Source organism: Thrips palmi, unplaced genomic scaffold (genome assembly GCF_012932325.1).
Source record: "Thrips palmi isolate BJ-2018 unplaced genomic scaffold, TpBJ-2018v1 HiC_scaffold_18, whole genome shotgun sequence".
In the NCBI taxonomy this organism is placed as follows: domain Eukaryota; kingdom Metazoa; phylum Arthropoda; class Insecta; order Thysanoptera; family Thripidae; genus Thrips; species Thrips palmi.
In genome coordinates this window covers 11667697-11686313 of record NW_023144627.1, presented here as the reverse complement: position 1 = coordinate 11686313, position 18617 = coordinate 11667697, and the positions used below count along the sequence as shown (strand labels likewise).

Genomic DNA, 18617 nt, shown 5'->3' with positions numbered 1-18617 from the left:
CACCGCGAGGCACACCAGTACGTAAGTAGGCAAACAGTATCACGACGCGGCAGTGTCCCTAGGGTTGCCAACCTCAGCCCTACCTACTCGACAGGCACACCAGTATGTAAGTAGGCAAACAGTATCACGACGCGGCAGCGTCCCTAGGGTTGCCAACCTCATCCCTACCTACTCGCCAGCTCCATAGCACTCCGGAGACCCAGGCGGCCTGAGGTTGGCAACCCTTCTGACTCTGATGCAACGTGGGAATTTCTGCCTCTTTTTCTGGCAACCCTGTTCTGGCGCCCATTCTACTGACCCAGTCTGACTGGGACTCAGCGATCGGGAATGCACCACTGGCAATGCGTGAGTCGCCAGGGAAAGGCAGGCCACTGGGAAACTGGAGCGCAGTTCGAAAAAGGCGAGTGACTCACAAGTCGAGCAGATAGTTGGCTGAGTGGCCAGAGTGAGAGAGGACGGGGCTTGTGATAACGAAGGAATGCCGGGGAAAGCCCTATTCAATGGAGTGGGAACAGATCGAAAATTCATCCGTGCAGTTTTGGTGACCGTAAACCGCTTAAACGGGAACGCGCAGGCGGCGGTGTCTGAATGGGAAGTCTGGGAAGTGCGCGCCTGATTACTGGAAGTGACTCCTCGGTGCTCTACCACCACCACCGCCACGACGACGATGGTGGGGACGCCGCTGATACGGTGCGGTGACGAAGGACTCGCAGGACGCAGCGGCTGGACCAGGCCAGTGCAGCCAGTCTCCGCGCGACCTCTTCCAAGACCTCTCCCACGACCTCCGGACGGCGATGTGCTTCCGCGAGGGCCTGCTCGTCGCCGTGCTCGTCCTGGCCCTGGAGGCCGTCCTGGCCGCCCAGCTCTCGTACACCGCGCACCCCGGCCTGCACTACCGCCACGTCCACCGCGTGCTGGCGACGTCGGCCGCCCTCACCAACTTCACGATGGACCTCCGACCCCCGGCCGAAGATCACACCGCAGCCCTGGTGGCGCAGTTCAAGGTGAGCTTCAAGTGCAACATGTGCCTCCACTTTGACAATGCTCGTCGTATTGGAGCACGGTAAATCGTCAAGCTGTTGAACTTGCACGACCGTCCCGTCACAGGAAGCCCTGCAGGCCATCACGAGGGAGGACGGCGACAAGGCACCGATCTACAACGTGACCGACTTGATCCTGGACCTCTCCCAGCGGCTGGACGGCCACTACGACGCCACCAAGCTGGCCGCCAGGCTGACCACACCCCTGGACGTCCTCCTGAAGCACCGAGTCCGGCGGCGGCGCGGCCGGCGCTTCCTGTCCTCGCCCTTCGCCTTCATCGGGGACTTCCTCTCGTACGCACTCCAACACCAGCATGACCGAGTCGTGACTGGGCCAGAAGACCGGTGGAGGCGGCCAAAACTCTACAGGTGTTTGAGCTCCAGAGTCGCTGAAAGGGACTCGAACCGAACGTAAGGCCCCACCAATCGATTCCTCGTACCGAGAGCTATCCATTGGTGGGCTCACACGTTCGGTTCGAGTCCTGTTTAACGACTCTGGACGTCTAGAGTTTTGTCCGCCCCCACCGGTCTTCTGGCCCACTGTGTGTCGTTGGCGGAAGCGAACGCGAACCCAGGCGTCTGTGTGGGCCTGCAGGAGCTGTTGTGGCGTGGGCTCCTACAACGACATCGGCCTGCTGAGGCAGAAGGACCTCGAGGTGGTCGCCGGGCTGAACGCGGTCAAGGAGGACGTGAAGACGCTTCGCGACGCACAAGTGCAGACAAGGAACGCCATGGCCGACTTGGTGCAGCAGGTACGGCCGTCGCTCTGTCTTTGTCACTCTCGTCGTCCTGACGTGTCATAAAGCGTGTCTTCGTCCAGGTCAACAACAAGACTGCGGCCGTGGTGAACAGCACCGGCACGCTGGTCGCCAACCTCGGACGCCGCGTCATACAACTGTCGCTGCAGGTGGCCACGATCGCCGTGCTGGAGACGGACAAGCTGCTCAACACGCAGAGGATGCAGAGGTAAGGCCGCCGCCAGATTTTTTCTGCTGGCGCATCGGCTGGGATTCGAACCCGAGTCTGTGTTGCAGCATCCACGCGGCGTGCGCGGCCGGGCTCATCCCCCTGGAGGCCGTGCCGCCCAGCAAGCTGCTGGAGGCCGTCGAGGAAGTCGAGGAGAAGCTTTCGCACCGGGAGGCGCTGGCCGTGCCGTCCCTGGAGCTGCTGTACAAGCTGGAGATCGCGACGTGCGTCTTCTCCGGCGACGACCGCCTCGCCATCCTGGTGAAGCTGCCCCTGGTGCCGGTGGACGAGCAGCGGTGGCGGGCGTACGACGTGCTGCCGCTGGGCTTCCTGCACGGCGCGGGCGGCGCGGCCAGCGTGTGCCGCCTGCTCCCGCGCGAGGTGATGGTGGCCGTGTCGGAGAGCGGCGCGCTGCGCATCATGACGCCGCAGCAGCGCGCCAGCTGCCTGGACGGCCGCGTCTGCGAGGTGCCGCGGCTGGCCGAGGCGCCCGGGGTGTCCAGGGCCTGCGTCCAGGGCGTGTGGCAGCTCAGGGACGCCGGCGACGCGGCCGACGCCGAGCTCCTGGACAAGCTGAGGGGCGTGTGCTCCTTCACGTGCTCGCCGTACCGCGGCGCGGAGGTCACCCACCTGCAGAACAACTTGTGAGCGCGCCGTCCTCGTCTTGAGCTTGCACACTGTGACGGCGTCGGCGTCACCCACACTGTCTCCCGCGGCAGGTACTCCGTGGTGAACAACGACGCGGACCTGGCGCTCAAGTGCGGCGACGAGTACACGCCGCTGAGCCGGACGCCAGTGGGGTCGCTCATCGTGGAGGTGCCGTGCCGCTGCGAGCTGCGCGACGTCTCGCGGCCCGACGACGTCCTGGTGGCCTCGGTGGTGTCGTGCCACTCCGACCTGCCCACCACGCCAGTGGTCAACGTGACGGTACGCAACCCGGCTTGCAGTGGAGTGGGCCGCCGCAGGACTGCAGTGAAGGATGATGTTGCCGCTGTTGTAGGTCCCGGCCATGTGGACCAACTACAAGTCCAAGCTCGCGGCCTTGCTGGCCAACTCGTCGTGGGCGGCAACCCTCGTGGACGCCAACTGGACCAAGGCCATCAAGGTAGGCCGCGGAGCCTGGGTTCAGGGTCCAGGGGTTCAGGATTCTGGGTTCAGGGTGCGGGGTTCAAGGTTCTGGGTCCAGGGTTCTGGGTTCAGGACGGTGAGTGAGGCTGACGTCATGGTGCTGTCGCAGGTAGAGGGGCTGGACCTGAGCATCGCGTTGAAGACGGAGGCCGAGTGGCCCAAGCGCCTGGACAGCCTGGACCGGTCGACGGCCACGGCGGCCACGGCGGCGACCACGCTCTGGCTGGCTGCGCTCACCGCGGCCGTGATGCTGTTGCTGTGCCGGGACTGGCGGCACTCGCGCCGCGCCGAGGCCACACGGATCACCTTCGCGTCGAACCAACGGCTCGTCGAGGACGGCGGCAAGCAGTAACGGGAAACCTCTTCACCCGTCATGCTTCGAGAGGCACTTTTGTACTTAAAGAACGCTAAAAGGCGGACGCTGTACTTAGTCGACCGCTCCGGTTCGCGCCAATTTTCACGCCACCCTGCGCACGTCTTTTAGTGCCGCACGGTGCTCAAGTCCCGTGAAAGTTGGCTCGAAAAACAGTGTGCGAATTGTTACTGTTATGGAGTGTCAGGAGGGGTGATTGTTGAATAAAATTTGAAATTGGACTGACGAATACCGAGCACGGATGTCGTGAAGGCCACCACTCAAACAACATTTTTTTGGGGGGGGGGAATACTTTTCTAACGACTTTGCAGTGCAGGTGTGTCCGCTTATCCTTCTCGCGGGCTACCAGTCACATTGTAAATCTCCTCAGCCTAAAATAAACTCATTTTTTAATCCACTTCCTGCTGCAATGACATGACGTGCGGGCCCTTCTTGGCCAGGGCGTACCGTGGCGTGGCGGGGCGAGGCGGGGCGGGGCGGGGTGGGGCGGGGTGAGGCGGGGTGAGGCGGGGCGGGGCGGGGTGGGGCGGTTTGCTGGCGCGCGGCCAACTCTTTCCGCCGATATACCGAGTCAACTTTACTTATTTATTTCTCGGCGCGCACTCCACAAAATAGACTTCTTTTCCTCGAGCTCGCTGTTCGTTTCTGCTGCAGCAGAATCGGTGCGGCTTTCGCGGGGCGTGGCGGGGCGGGGCGGGGCGGGGCGGGCGGGGCGGGGCGGGGGGCGGGGCGGGCACGCCCGGCTTGACGGATGGGCTCACGCAGACTCGGCTGTATCACCTGCACGGCACCTGCCATCCAGTCCTGCCCTTGCCCCGCCCGCCTAACCTCTGCCCGCCCCGGCCCGGCCCGGCCCAGCCCGGACGTCGGGGTCCGCGGCGAGGTGGGTCATTTGTTTGTACCATCCACCCCGTCACGCCCGTCACGGTCGTCACCCCGTTTGACAGCCGAGTGGAGGGGCGGGGCGGGGCGGAGCCCATCAGTGTGACGCCAGTGAGGTGATAGTCCTCGTGACGATGCAGGGGGAGGGGTCACCGTAATCGCACGCACACTGGAAAAAGAAAAACACCAATGTCCGGTGACAATTGGAGAACGTGACGCGCCGTGGTGTGACGGTGTGACACCGTTCGCGTTCTGTGACGCGCCACGCCGCCCGTCCACGCTGGCTCCAATTTCCGGCCCCATAGCCTGGAGCCCGCCCAGAGCCACCCGGAGCCGGCCCGGCCCCCGCCCGGGCTAATGGCCGATTAATCGGCAAACAGTTAATGCCTTGCCGGAGCCTCGGCAGCTTTGGCCTCGGCGATTTGTTGATTCGAGGAGTAAGAGGAAACGAAAGAAAATGCAAAAGGGCGAGGGAAGGCCGGGCCAAGGGCCTGGCTGCCTGCCTGCCTGGCTGCCGGTCTGGGCGGCCGGAAGTGACGTACTGGAGGGGGGGGACCACGGCCGTCTCGGCCCTGCGTGCTTTCCACGCCGTAAAGAACCAGGCAGATGCCCCTCGGAGACAGGGCCGGCCGGGCAGGCCCCACAGGCAGGCCCCTGGCAGGCTCCAGGCAAGGGCCCCACTTTCCGTACCCACCGCGACAGAGGATGTGACTAGTCTGGGGCAAGGCGGGGCGAGGCGGGGCGGGGGCGGCGTAAAACCCTGGACCCGACCCGCCGCCAATTGGCTGGGCCGTGCCAATCTCGCATTCGCAGCCATCCCTCCTACGTCCCTCCTCTCTCTCTCTCTTTCTCTCTCTCTCTCTCTCTCTTCTCTCTCTCTCTCTCTCTCTCTCTCCCTCTCTCTCTCTCTCTCTCTCTCTCTCTCTCCCTCTCTCTCTCTCTCTCTCCCTCAGAACGTCATGAATGTTGCGCGGCGCGTCAAGACTTCCACTGGCTTCTGCAGGTGGAAGTGGCGGAAAGTTCCTCTCGTGTCGAAAGCTGCCGCTGTCGGGACGATGCACTGTTACCGCGCCGACGCTGAGGGTGTGTGAGGGCAGGCCAGGGCAGGCCACCCCTGTGAAGGCAGGCAGCGCCGGCAGCGCGCCCCACGTGCACCTGGCCGAGAAGGAGAAGATGGAGGAGAAGGAGGCCGTTAATGCTGCAGCGACGTCCGTCTGTGTTTGAAAGGCGACACCTCGTCGCGCTGCTTGGCGCTGCTTGGCGCTGCTTGGAGTGGACGGTCAACACGCCAGCACGTCAACGCCCCAGCGGGACTGCAGGCCACTGCAAGACGAGCATGCCGCCGGGGCCGCCAGGGCCGCCAGGGCTTCAGCCGCTCCGGCCCCGGCCAGCCCGATGCAGCATTGTCTCCTTTCGAGACAACAGTGCTCGCGTGTTTGCTCGTTTACATTGCAGGCCCCGGAGTCAGGGACAACGCCAGGAGGGGCTTCTTCTGCTGCTGCTTCTGGAGTACCTGCGCCAGAAAAAAGGAGGAAATGATTCTGCCGCGAGCAGTTCCTCCACATCCTGGAACTGCCTGGAACTGCCTGGAGCTTCCCTCGTCCGGGCATCAATCAGTGCGCGGTGCGCCCTCGCCCGGGGCGGGGCAGCGCAGCCGCGCCACGCCACGCCACAACGCTGGACAACAATCTGGCTGGCCGAGGTGTGCCTGCCCACCACGCCCCGCACAGGCCGCACACCGATTCCGGAGAATCGCTCCGTCTCTCTCTTGCACTCAGCGCGCCCCGTAGGGGTGCGAGAGAGACGGAGCGACGAACCGACTCCTCGGAGTCGCTCGCGGCAGGTCGGTAGGGCCCCGCGCGGGCCCCATACGGCCCCCTTACGCCGGTTCTCAAACGTGATCGGAATGCCTTCATGGCGCTCATCGCACAGCCGCCTCGCGGTGCCCCCCCCCCCCCCCCACACACACAGGGCTGCATGCCCCGCGACAAAGTGAGACGTACAGAGGCACGTATGCGGACCCGAAAATAGCCACAGGGACCGAAATCCCGACAGCCAACACTCTAACGCACATCCGGGCGGGCATGGTTTTTTTTTACTTTTTGTTGTTGTTTTTGGGCGTGTATCGCGCGGCGGTCCGCGTCGTCACGCCTATTTCTCAGGGCGAGGCGAGGCGAGGCGGCGGCGCGGCGCATTTTTCGCGCGTCCGCCGCACGTCGTCTGTCGCCGCCTAGAGCGATGAGTTTGCCAAAGTCGTGGGCGGAGCGGCGGAGCGGCGAAGCAGCGCGGCGGGCGGAACGGAGCGGCCTAAGGCTGTCGTACTGTCGTACTGCCGTGCGCCCGGCCTCGCCCCCGGGCCCGGCAGCCCGGCAGCCGGCAGGTGGGGAACAGCTCCACGACCCCCATGGGCACGGCCAGCGAGGCACGGCAGGCACGGCGGCAGCGGCGGTCCGGCCTCCAGGACAGCGTCGACGTACACCTCAAACTGTTCCACCAGCTACGCTCTGGCCTCCTCGCACAGTGGGCCAGAGAAGACCGGTGGAGGCGGACAAAACTCTAGACGCGTTTCGAGCTCTCAGAGTCGCTCAACAGGACTCGAACCGAACGTGTGACCCCACCAATGGATTGCTCTCCGAACGAGGAATCCAATGGAGGGGTCACGCGTTCGGTTCGAGTCTTGTTCAGCGATTCTGGAGCTCAAAACGCGTCTTGAGTTTTGGCCACCTTCACCGGTCTTCTGGCCCACTGTGCCTCGGGGGTGCACACTCCACCCCGAGGACGCCCCACGCAGCATCGGGTACACCCGAAATACAGACACCTCGAATGGGACCGCAGCGCCACGAAATACGCGGGCAAGGGTCTGCCAAACTTGGTCTCGCTGGAAGCGCTGCAGCCCCCCCCCTTCCCCCGCCGGCAGCACACACCGGGACACACGCCGCGCCGAGTTTTGGCGCTGGTTAAAATTTCATAACTGCTAATGGCGAACCTCGCCCCGCACGGCGCAAGAGTGCCCCATCCTTCAGTTTTTCGACCTGCTTCGGCTTGCTTCGGCTCCGGGCCGCCGCGGTGGGCCTGCGAGTTTTATCGGAGTCCCCCCCCCTTCCCCCCCCCCTTTCCCCGGGGGAGGCGGAGTTGCGGTCAGGATGGTGACGGGGGAGTAGGCCAGGCTAGGCCAGGAGATAGGAGGGGCAGGGTGAAGGAGGGCGGGTTAAAAGGGAAGAGGGGTTACGACACAAGAGGAATGCCGCCTCTAGGCTCGAATGTCGTCGGGCCGGGCGGCCCGGGCGGCCGGCTCCAAAAGGTTCGGTAAAGGCACGAGAATCAGAAGCAGGGCCAGGGCGGGTGATTGTGCAAATCTGCAGAAAATGCTACCGGCAAACAAGTGCGAAAAGAGAAAAGAGAGGGGGAATTGAAAGTTCCGCCAGGAAATGAATCCTTGCCTTCTCGTTTGGCCCGGATGCCACTAAGCCGCGGTTTGCAACAGGTGGAGCGGGCTATCTGTTACAGAGGGAGGCAGGAGGCAAGGCGCCCAATGCTCCTCCCGTATTTCCCAATTTTGGTGCCACAACGGAGTTCTTTTTTTGCAGAAAACAAAATAAAAAATTTGGAAACGCCAATGCGGCCTGGCGCCGAGCGCCTGCGATCGGCGGGGTAGGCAACACGCCCAACTTACGTGTGCGGCGGGCTTGCCTACCCCGGACTTCGCAGGGGACCACGGACGGATCCTTCAGCGATTCGTAAAGGACAGTGTCTCCCACATTATGAAAATGATTGTTTCATTAATTTAAAGACGGCTTGTTTTTTTTTGAAAATTCACTCCTCTGCTGTTTATTGTGACACGTCACGTGGCTCGCCGCGTCATGACGTGTCACTGCGGTCACGTGACTCCGGCCGTCACGGCCGCTCCGTGTGGCCGGCCATAGAGTATCTCCCGCGCGTCCTTCCTTATTCATGTCAAGGAACGACCCCGGACACGGCCTGGCCGGGCGGGGCGGGGCGGAGCGGGGCGGGGCGGGGCGGGGCGGGGCGGGGCGGGGCGGGGCGGGGCGGGGCGGGGCGGGGCGGGGCGGGGCGGGGCGGGGTGGACGGCAGCACTGGGAGCTCAGCACACTGGCTAGGAGAGGCCGGGAAACGCAAAGACGCGGCAAGACGGACGCCAGGAATTTACCGGATCGGCCGTTTTCGACGCCCTTTTTTCGAGTGCCGCCGAACAATAATTTATTGACAACCATCTCCGTCCCGAGAACCGAGTCGCACACGCACATGCCCTCCTGCAGTATCAACTGAAGTGTCTTCTACCTCCACCGACACACAATAAAGCGCCGCCTCTAGGTCAAGACAGACAGACAGACAGCATTTTATTCATTATTTGCCGACCAGAGATACATCAGCGTGCAAATGGAGCGAACAGGTTCACCGGCCTCCTCCTCCGGGTGGGTCCGGAAAAAGCGCGCGAAGCGTGAAAAGAAGAAGTGCTTGGGCCGTGGCGGGGCCGTGGCGGGGCCGAGACCGTGGTGGGGCGCGGCAGCGGTGCCGGAGATATATTCGTGAATGGATGATATGCGATAACCCGTTCGGGCGGCGCAGAAGTACTATCAAGGGCTGAATCGGAAGATTTGCTGCGGCGCGGCCACCTCGCGTCAGAAAACGACATCATATACGCGTTGCGAGGCGAGGCGAGGCGCGGGCCGGGCAGTCTTCCGCCCACAAGTTGGGATCTGCGGGGGACGCCCCGCCCCGCCGCGCCCCGCCGCGCCCGGAAGTTGAAAGCTCGGTGTCACTTCCGAATGGCCGGCGTGAATCTTGTTGAGACGGGTATAAATCTAGTGGCTGTTCGATAATGACCCTTCGGCTAGGCCGGGCCGGGCTGCTCGTGTGCCAAAGACGCACACCGCTGCACACCGGACTGCCAGAGATTCCTCCGGATTCCACCTCTCCAGATTCCACGCCAAGGCGCAGTGGGCCAGAAGACCGTGTGACCGCGTGACCGTCGACACGGTCGCTACCCGGATTGAGGGGCCCAGGATCCCGATGTCGTCGGCGACGTCGATGTAGCCGACCGGGGGAGCAACCAGTGGGGCGCTACGTGTCGGAAGGAACGGCCGTTGCAGGCGCCCGTCATCCTCGGGAATCAGAGGTGTAAGCGCTCGTTAAGGTCCGGAGACACATGTCATAAGACGTGAGTTCGTTAACGCAATACGATCCGCTACTCCTTAGATGCTCAGAGGTTGCAATCTTCCTTACAAACTAGTTACTACGCTAACCTAGGTCGCCACCGCGAGCGTGCGGCGGCTCGGCGCGCGCAGCGCCATCTCGCGGCGACTCGCGGAACCTCGTCCGCGCGCGAGGCCAGTTTGAGCGGTGACAACCGGTGGACGCGGACAAAACTCTAGACGCGTTTTGAGCTCCAGAGTCGCCAAATGGGACTCGAATCGAACGTGTGGCTTCCTCGTTCGGAGAGCATGCATTGGTGGGGTCACACGATCGGTCCGAGTCCCGTTTAGCGACTCTAGAGCTCAAAACACGTCTAACGTATTGGCCGTCTCCACCGGTCTTCTGGCCCACTGTGCGGCTGTTTGACGGCACGGGGCGAGTGCAGCGGGAAGCGTGTGGCGATGTAGAGTGGACGGCCTGCCGGTGCGGCCAAAGCGACAGCGATTCAGACGAATGAAGAAACAAACAGGGCTCTAGGGGGGGGGGAGGCACCAGGTGGACAAGTGGAGTGGCCTGCCGAGGGGGCGGGGGGACAGCGGACAGTTTGTAGTACCACACGAGTCCAAAGTCCGCGTCACCAAAACCCCCAGGGACAGCCGCACCTTCTTCCCTTGGAAAAGAAGCCAGAGAGAAAGCTGACACCCATCGGGCTTTCCCTTTCCTACAGCGCGAGTAAGCCGGGTTAAAGTAAAGGAGCCACCTGGAAATTTAGGGGGTGAAATGGTGGGGGGGATGGAATGAGTGGTGCGGCCAGGTCATGCCTTTCCTTTTGCGCCTTCTTAGGCCCGCTCGATTCGGTGACATAAATCACCCATCGTATGACAGGCTTATCACAAAGCGCGATCAGATTGCCTGCTGCACTGGAGGGAGTGCCGGGGAAGACGTTGGGCAGGGAGGGGAAGGGGGGGTCATTTTGGGGTGGAGGCGCGGGTATTTGGCTGGCCAGTGTGTTAGTGGCGGCAAAGGTGGCAGGCCTGCGTCGAAAAGGAACGTGCTTTTCGATGACGAGGCGATATCACTCAGCCTGTGTCTGTGTGTGTCGGTTTGTCTGCGTGTCCGTCTGCCCGTGTCTGTCTGTCTGTCTGTCTGTCTGTCTGTCTGTCTGTCTGTCTGTCTGTCTGTCTGTCTGTCTGTCTGTCTGTCGCTCCACTGCTTCGTGCCTAATCTCAGCTCTACTTTCTGCTCTGCCGAGTCGAGTGAAGAGGGACAGGCTGCCTCACTGGAGAGGCTGCCGCGGGACTCCAGGACTCCTGGACTCCAGGAGGGCCCGGAACGCCGGGGTCCGCGGCGCCGGCTGAGGCTAGCAGTAGCAGTGTAGTGTGCTGCGGTCCCAAATTTGGTTCATTTCCGAATCGCGGCCTTCCTGGCGGGTCGCGCCGCAGTGGGCCAGAAGTCCGTGGAGGCGGCCAAAACTCTAGACGCGTTTTGGGCTCCAGGGCCGCTAAACAGAACTGGAACCGAATGTGTGACCCAGGGATGGGCAGTACCTAGGTAAAAGTACCTAGGTACTGTACCTAGGTACTTTTTTCAGTACCTTACAGTACCTAGGTACTGAAGAAACAATTGTACCGAATACCGTACCTAGGTATCAGTTTCGGAGTACCGGTACCGAAATGTTTCGGTATTTTTCGGTACTGCGCGTGGAGTGTTGACGGAGCGACGGTTAATGAGATGCGCTAATACAATTGCGTAGGGGTAGTAAGAATTGGACAAAAAGAATCCGGGATAAACGGGCAGGTCTGTACCGTCGTGTTCGGTTTGTCTGCTTGTGCCAGTCTCCCTGTCTGTCGCTGGTTCTGTCTGATTGCTTCTCGATCTGCTGTCTGTCTGTCTGTCGCTCCACTGCTTCGTGCCTAATCTCAGCTCGACTTTCTGCTCTGCGAGTCGAGTGAAGAGGGACAGGCTGCCTCACTGGAGAGGCTGCCGCGGGACTCCAGGACTAAGGACTCCAGGAGGGCCCGGAACGCCGGGGTCCGCGGCGCGGCTGATGGCTAGCAGTAGCAGGTAGTGTGCTGCGGTCCAATTTGGTTCATTTCCGAATCGGGCCTTCCTGGCGGGTCGCGCCGCAAGTGGGCCAGAAGTCCGTGGAGGCGGCCAAAACTCTAGACGCGTTTTGGGCTCCAGGGTCGCTAAACAGAACTGGAACCGAATGTGTGACCCCACTAATGGATTCCTCGTTCGGAGAGCAATCCATTGGTGGGGTCACACGTTCGGTTCGAGCCCCATTTAGCGACTCTGGAGCTCAAAACGCGTCTAGAGGGTTGGCCGCCTCCACCGGTCGTCTGGCCCACTGTGCGCTGCGTGGAGTCCTGCAGGACGTCCTGCAGGGACGACGCCTTCCTGACCCTTGGAGGGCCCAGGGCCCACGGCAAGGGCCCACGGCAAGGGCTTGCCCGGGCCGCCGAGGCACTGCCTCCCACAGCCTGCCTTCCACTGCAGCGCTCGTGAAATATACGACCGGCCCGCAAATAGCGCGTCCGAGACTCCGAGTCCAAGTCGGTGGCGAAATCGAAAAGGGACGTAATAATATATCTACCTGTGTTTTATTTTGAGCCCCCCAAGACCGCGCGCAGCGCGCAGTCAGCTACCCAGGGAGGGCGCGCCGCGCGGGCTGCACCCTTGCCCGCCGCGTCACGCGGCTCTCTGGTCTCTGGCCCCGGCAAAAACGTGACACATTTTAAAAATATTTTATTGCATTTGATTTTATTTTAAAACGATAGAAAATGGTTGTGCGGTGACGATGTATTGATGTATCGAATCGGATGGCAGTATTTCGAGTTGGCTGAACAAACAGCTCGGTCCGGCGTGTGGCATTCATCTTTCCCTGTCCAGTGGGAGGGGGACAGGGGGGTGTGGGGTCGATGTGACCACGTGGACACGCTGCAGGCGGACGCCCAACGGGACATTGTCTGTCTCTCTCGCACCCCTGGGGCGTCCCTGCGGCGTGAGAGAGACAGAGCTAGCGGCCCGCGGTCGCGGGGCGTGTGTTTGACCAAGTGGCCATCTTCACAGGCTTCCGTATGCGGTGATTGTAAAGCCAACACGGTGCTGTGCGAGGGGAAGGGGCGCGCTGCGGTTGCGGGGAACGTTTCAGCCAAAAGTGACACTGGTTTTCCTCCGGTTCTTGTTCTTGTTGCAGTGCTCTGTACGGCACGAAATGTCCATTACGCGGCAACAGGTTTCATATTGCCAACGGCCAGACGTCCAGGGGGAACCGACCAGCGCGGCCTTGCCCCCTCACTGTAAATACCATTCGGCCTCCAACGGCTACTGCCATTTCCCGCCAAAACATTGTCAATCAGAAAGATGGCATGCATTTGTTTTCGACAGAGAGTAAGGCACCTGCACACACAGGGCCTGACGGAAACCCGTCGTGCGCAGCGTGGCAAGCAGTGTAATTTTGTTTTCGCAGTTTTTGCCGTTTTTGCAGTCTGTTTTCGAGTGTAGCCTCCACCCTTGAGTGGTGCGTCCACCCCTTATCACCTTACCACGCCACGTCCACCTGTCGGCATTGTGTTTACGGGCCGCCTTTCTGCCTTTCTCCTTCAACCCGCCAAGTCGCTCATTAAATATTTATGCCTATCGCTTAGTCGCTCAGATCTGACCGCCGGATAATGCCGCCCTGACGTGCACGAATACACTGTCTATTTTTATTTTACCTTTATTTAAAACAGGGGTGGGTCGAGGGGTACCTCACTTCGTCTAGTCAGTGTACACCCCTGACTCCAGTCACTGCCTTGTTTCAGTCTAGTCACTGAAAAAGTCGGCAAAACCACGTAAATTTGTCCCAATTTTAGTATTTTTGCAACGCATTTCGTGATATTTTCAGTCTAGTCAAAGTGGAAATTGAGTATAGTCACCAGTCAGTGTACACCTGTTTTCGAAGTGAGGTACCCCTCGGGGTGGGTTCAGGGCCAGAGCGGGGAGGGGAGGGGGAGGGGTTGACGGGAGAGATGTCTCCGGGACCTGACAGGCGTGCAGCCCACCGCCCGGCAGGTGCCGCGACCAGCAACACTCAAAAAACGTCGCTTGTTGAACCAGGATAATTTAAGTGGAGCAAGTGAATTTACTTGAAAGATTCAATCAAATTCACTCGCTGCAAGTCTTTTTTGGGTGCCTTTTGAATTGGGCTTGGGTCAAATTGGGCTTGGCTTTGGCTGCGACCACGGTGCAGCCGCGTATTTGCGATCCCATATTTCCGATCAATTCAATCTCACGATTTCGGGGTCCCTTCCCGCGGCCGTTTTCACAGACACGCCCCCTGATTCCCTTCTCTATCTCCCTCGCTCCAGTTTAGGTGAGGCGCGCGAATGAAAACGATTCCCTGGCCTCGGTCTGAAACTACGCGATGGCGCCGGCTATCAAAATAATGAAATTCAGTGGGACCGCGGACCGCGCAGCCAGGAGGCAGGCAGGCAGGCGGGAAGCCCGAGCAGCCAGCCAGGCAGGCCGGCAGCCCGAGCAGGCAGCCAGCCCGGCCACTTGGGCGAGTCGGTGCCGTGCCGCTTCCGCTGCGTTCCGCTGGCATCGCGATGATGCAGAGATACCGGCGTGATAGCTCAATTCCTTTTCCTTCCCTCCTCCCTCTTCCTTTGCCACTTCCTCCTCATACAGTGGCGCGCCGCGACTCTTTCTCCGGTGCCGATTTAAATCGGGCCAGCTCTCTTTTTTTTTGCGGTGTAGTGCTGGGGGCTGAGCTGTGCTTGCGGCTCCTCCAAGGGTTCCTCGCAGTGTCCGGCGGCGGGATTACCTTTGATTCAGACTGTACCCGAAGGGAGGGGGAGGGCTTCCTCCGCCTGATGAGCAAAGGGCTGCCCATTAGGGCTCAAACCGAAGGGCGAGAGGCGGGAAGGGCGCCAGTCCGAAGCGCCGCTGTCGCAAGGCGCGCAGGGCGTCGCTGGGCCGCCGGGGCGTCGCCAGAAGTCGCCGCTAGATGGCGCGTCGGGAGCGGAATGCAGCCCAGGGCAGCCCAGGGCACCCCAGCGGCGTCCGTCCAAAGGTCCAAAGGGGAATGAATGGAAACCTCATTAAATAAGATCAGATGTGACCCCCTCCGAGAGTAAAGCAGATAAAGTCTTTAACGCGGCGGAGTGGATGCGGCCACGCGGCCATGCGGCGGCGGAGGCGAGATGGTGGCAAAGAGACGCGAGACAACGGACAAAGCAGGGCATGCCGGAAGGCGGTGCCTTTTGGGTTGCCTCTGCAGTGCAGCGGCACGCAAGGGGAAGGAGAAGGGAGTCGGAGATTTTGGCTTTGCTCGCCTAATGACTTAATCATTTCACTTCCAAGGTCTCTGACATGCGTGTGTAGGCAGTTTTTGTTTGTCTTCACGGCTTCGCCCCTTTCAAACCAGCTCGGTCGCAGACGAGGGACCGCCCTGAACCTGACGGCCGACTTTGGATGCGAGCTTCGGACAACACGCTGCGATGCACAGTGGGCCAGAAGACCGGTGGAGGCGGCCAAAACTCTAGATGCGTTTTGAGCTCCAGAGTCACTAAACAGGAGTCGAACCGAATGTGTGACCCCACCAATGGATTCCTCGTTCGGAGAGCAATCCATTGGTGGGGTGACGCGTTCGATTCGAGCCCCATTTAGCGACTAAGGAGCTCAAAACGCGTCTAGAGTTTTGTCCGCCTCCACCGGTCTTCTGGCCCACTGTGCGACGCCGCGTCCGGGGCGCCGAGACTGCGAGGGAGCGATAAGTGGAGATGCTATTTACTCGCAACGTACCGCGGAAGCAGTCGTATTGCGGTTCGGCTTTGCAGCGTCATTAGCTCGGAGCGCGCTGTCCCTCTCGCACCCTCACGCCCCTCACGTGACGGCCCGCGAGTGCGAGAGAGACGGCAGCGCGACGAAAGCGCCTCCCGGAATCCGACTATGGAGAAGCCGATTCCGAAGCTTGTCGTGTGGGAGGGGGCGAGGCTAGGCGAGGCCGGGAAAGGAGCAGAGAGGCGGAGAGGCACGGCAGAGCATGGCCACAATCCATGCCGCCATGGCTGCCGCGCTGCCGCGCTGGAGAGTCATCTCCGTGACAGCTCTACTCGTGCTCCGTGCACTCCGTGCTCCGTGCCCCTGCCCATCTCACGGCCTGCCTCGCGGGGCTCCGAGAGGCGTGTTCGTCGCTCTGTCTCTCTCGCACCTACAGGCGACGCCCCGTGAGCGCGACAGAGACACTGCGACGAAAGCGACTCTCGGAATCAGTCTTCTGGGCGTGCCTGGGCGTGCTGGCCCTCGCCACTTGAGAGAGACGTCCTAACAACTATTCCTCTTTCTTTTGTTTCCGTCTCTCTCCATCTCGCTTGCACACCCGACTCCGTAATGTACCCTGGCGGAACACACATTTTTCGTCGCGCGCGGCAGGGAAGGCCAAGACGCATCAAAATTTTGGCGCGCAGTGTATACGCGCGCGCCGTTTCGAAATTTTGGCGCGCAGTGTCGTTTCGAAATTTTGGCGCGCAGTGTAGGCGCGTCGCGCGTGTGCGGCAGTGTCTCAACACCTGTCTCAGCGCCCCAAAAAAGGCGGGAGAGAGACAGAGAGGGGGAAGGAAAAGGAAGTCCTCGATAAACACGGCGGGAAAAATAATGTGGCGGATTTGGACGCGACGCAGCGGAGGCTGCGCAGGCTGCGAAGGCTGCGGAGGCGCCGCGGGGCTGCAGGCTCATTCCAAACGGTGCCGCCCTGTCTCTGTCTCTCTCGCACTCTCGCGCGGCGCAGGGGCACGCAGGGGAGCGAGAGAGACGGGCCGGCTGCTCGGAATGACGCCGACTCCGCGGGAAACGACTCATTCTCGCCGAACAGGGTAAATAAAAGAACGAGCGGAGTTGCGCGATTCGGTAAGGAGATAAGGCACGTGAAGCAAAAGGGGACGAAGACCTCCTGGAGGAGCGGTGGCGGTGGTGGCGGCGAGAACACAGGCTGCGGCAAGCCCCGGCGAGCCGGCGTCGCGGGAAGAGGCCCTCGATGACGTAACGGTGCCGCGGGAAACGAAATCCGGTTCCGGGCAACACCGGAAAAAGAGGACTCGTCGGAGTTTTTACTTTGACCGAAGTGTAACCGAAACCGTCTGGGGGGCCGTTCATAAAGCACTGCCCTCTTCTGCTGACGTGGTTCCTGCTTACCTGGACCCACTTTTTCCAGTTTCCTGTCGTGAATTATTCCTGGGGGCTTTTTATTCCCACCTGGCAACCGAGCCTCCGCCTGACACTGACACGCGACATGCGAGTGACACTGAGCGTCCGAGTGGCACTGGACACGCGCCTTGTCACGCCTTTGTCACGCCTTGTCACGCCTCGCCACGCCCTTGCCACGCCTTTGTCACTCCTCGTCTCGCCGTGTCACACCATTGTCACGCCTTTGACACGCCTTTGTCAGGCCTTGTCACGCTTTGTCAGGCCTTGTCACGCCTTGTCAGGCCTTAGTCACGCCTTGTCACGCCTTAGTCACGCCTTGCCACGCCTAGTAACGCCTTGTCACACCATGTCACGTTTCGTCACGCCCATGCCACACCTTTGTCACGCTATTGTCACGCCTCGTCACGCCTTTGCCACACCTTGTCACGCCTTAGTCACGCCTAGTAACGCCGCGTCACGCCCTGGTCACGACTTTGTCCCGCTTTCGTCACGCCGTCCCCTTTTTCCGGCGGGAAGGCGTGCAAGCCCTTGACGCGCCGCGGTGGAGAGGCATCAACTTTATCCGGAAGCCGTTTCATTGCGGAGTCCCACCGACCTGGAGAGAGGGAGCGAGAGGGAGAGAGAGAAAGGGAGAGAGAGAGAGAGAGGGAGAGAGGAAGAGAGGGACAGGGAGAGAGGGACGATGCGAGGCGACCGACGCTTCAAGCTGGAGATTCGACCTCGCGCACCGCGGCACCGCGCGGCACCGCGCACGCCGGGTGGCTTGGCTTGGGGACGGCCGGGCCGATGGCCGGGCCGATGGCCGGGCGTTTATCAGGGGGACGTTTCGCCATCAGGTTTCAACTTAGCGGACCGGGCGAGGCCACGCCAGGCCGAGCGAGGGCCGCAGCGGCGCAGCGGGCACGCCGGCCAGGGCGGCCCTGGCGCGATGCTCCGCGCCGCGCCACGCCTGTTCCGATGTTGAAATATTTGCGGACGTTGAGGCCGGGGCTCCGCGTCGGGGCGTTGGGGCGTCGGGGCGAGGCACTTCCCGAGGGCGCCGCTGCCCCCCCCCCCTTTCCCCTCCCCCGCGGTGCCAGACTGCCAGTCCCAGGCGACTGACAGATGGCTCGCACTTCCAACTCTCGTATCGGCTTAGCCGCCCTGCGCCCGGGCCCACCTTGGCCTGCCTTGGCCGATTCGGCCCCGGCCTGGCCCGTCCTGGCCGCGGCCGCACCGCGCAGCGCCGCGCGTTCACAGGGTTCACAGCAAACAACAACACGCCGGCCGCCACACTGCTCATGTTGTTGTTGTCTGTTGTTTTAATGGCGCGCCTTTTTAAGCCGCGTGCCGGAAACACTCTGCGTGGACATGTCGTCACAAGAGCGAGGCGGGCGGAGTGAAGCGAGCGTGGCAGGCGTGGCAGGCGTGGCACATGGTAATGCCTGCCGGGCTGGCGAGCTGGCGGCTAGCGCGCTGGCGGCTCGTAGTGGCGAGGATGAGGGGAGGGGGGAGTCATTCGCGGTTCGCATGATCAACCATATCGAATGACAAAGCTGACTTATGCAAGAATCGCTGGCCTGATTTCCCCCGGGGCTGCCGAGATCTGCTGGGGAGGGGTGGGGGGCACAGGTCGACTCCGAGCTGCTAGTCCGCCACGCCGTCATCGCAAGCACCGACTGGCAGACTTGGAGACGCTCATTAACAGGCCGACGCGCTGTCTGTCTCTCTCGCACGCGTTGGGGGGTCCTTCGGGGTGCGAGAGAGACAGCGGGAGAGGGCCGCGTGTACTCAGGCATGCCTCACGTCGAGGGCGAGGGCGGCGAGGCCGTCGGCAAGGGTCGGGCGGGTTGCGGGTCCCGCCCGAAGCGCCCGGGTAGGCGACGTCGCGAGCAGGCACGCGC

General features: G+C 61.8%; 1 protein-coding gene across 1 annotated transcript in view; it reads left to right on the top strand.

Moving 5' to 3' along the window:
* The first annotated feature begins 527 nt into the window (after positions 1 to 527).
* The window catches only part of LOC117644707, a 22741-nt gene continuing 4651 nt past the window's right edge, over positions 528 to 18617 (top strand). The window contains exons 1-8 of the mRNA XM_034384321.1: positions 528 to 1004; positions 1108 to 1334; positions 1636 to 1792; positions 1861 to 2006; positions 2075 to 2650; positions 2726 to 2933; positions 3007 to 3111; positions 3244 to 3339. Of these exons, the coding sequence (XP_034240212.1) occupies positions 795 to 1004; positions 1108 to 1334; positions 1636 to 1792; positions 1861 to 2006; positions 2075 to 2650; positions 2726 to 2933; positions 3007 to 3111; positions 3244 to 3339 (1725 nt within the window). The 5' untranslated portion in view covers positions 528 to 794. The remainder of the gene's footprint in view (positions 1005 to 1107; positions 1335 to 1635; positions 1793 to 1860; positions 2007 to 2074; positions 2651 to 2725; positions 2934 to 3006; positions 3112 to 3243; positions 3340 to 18617) is intronic.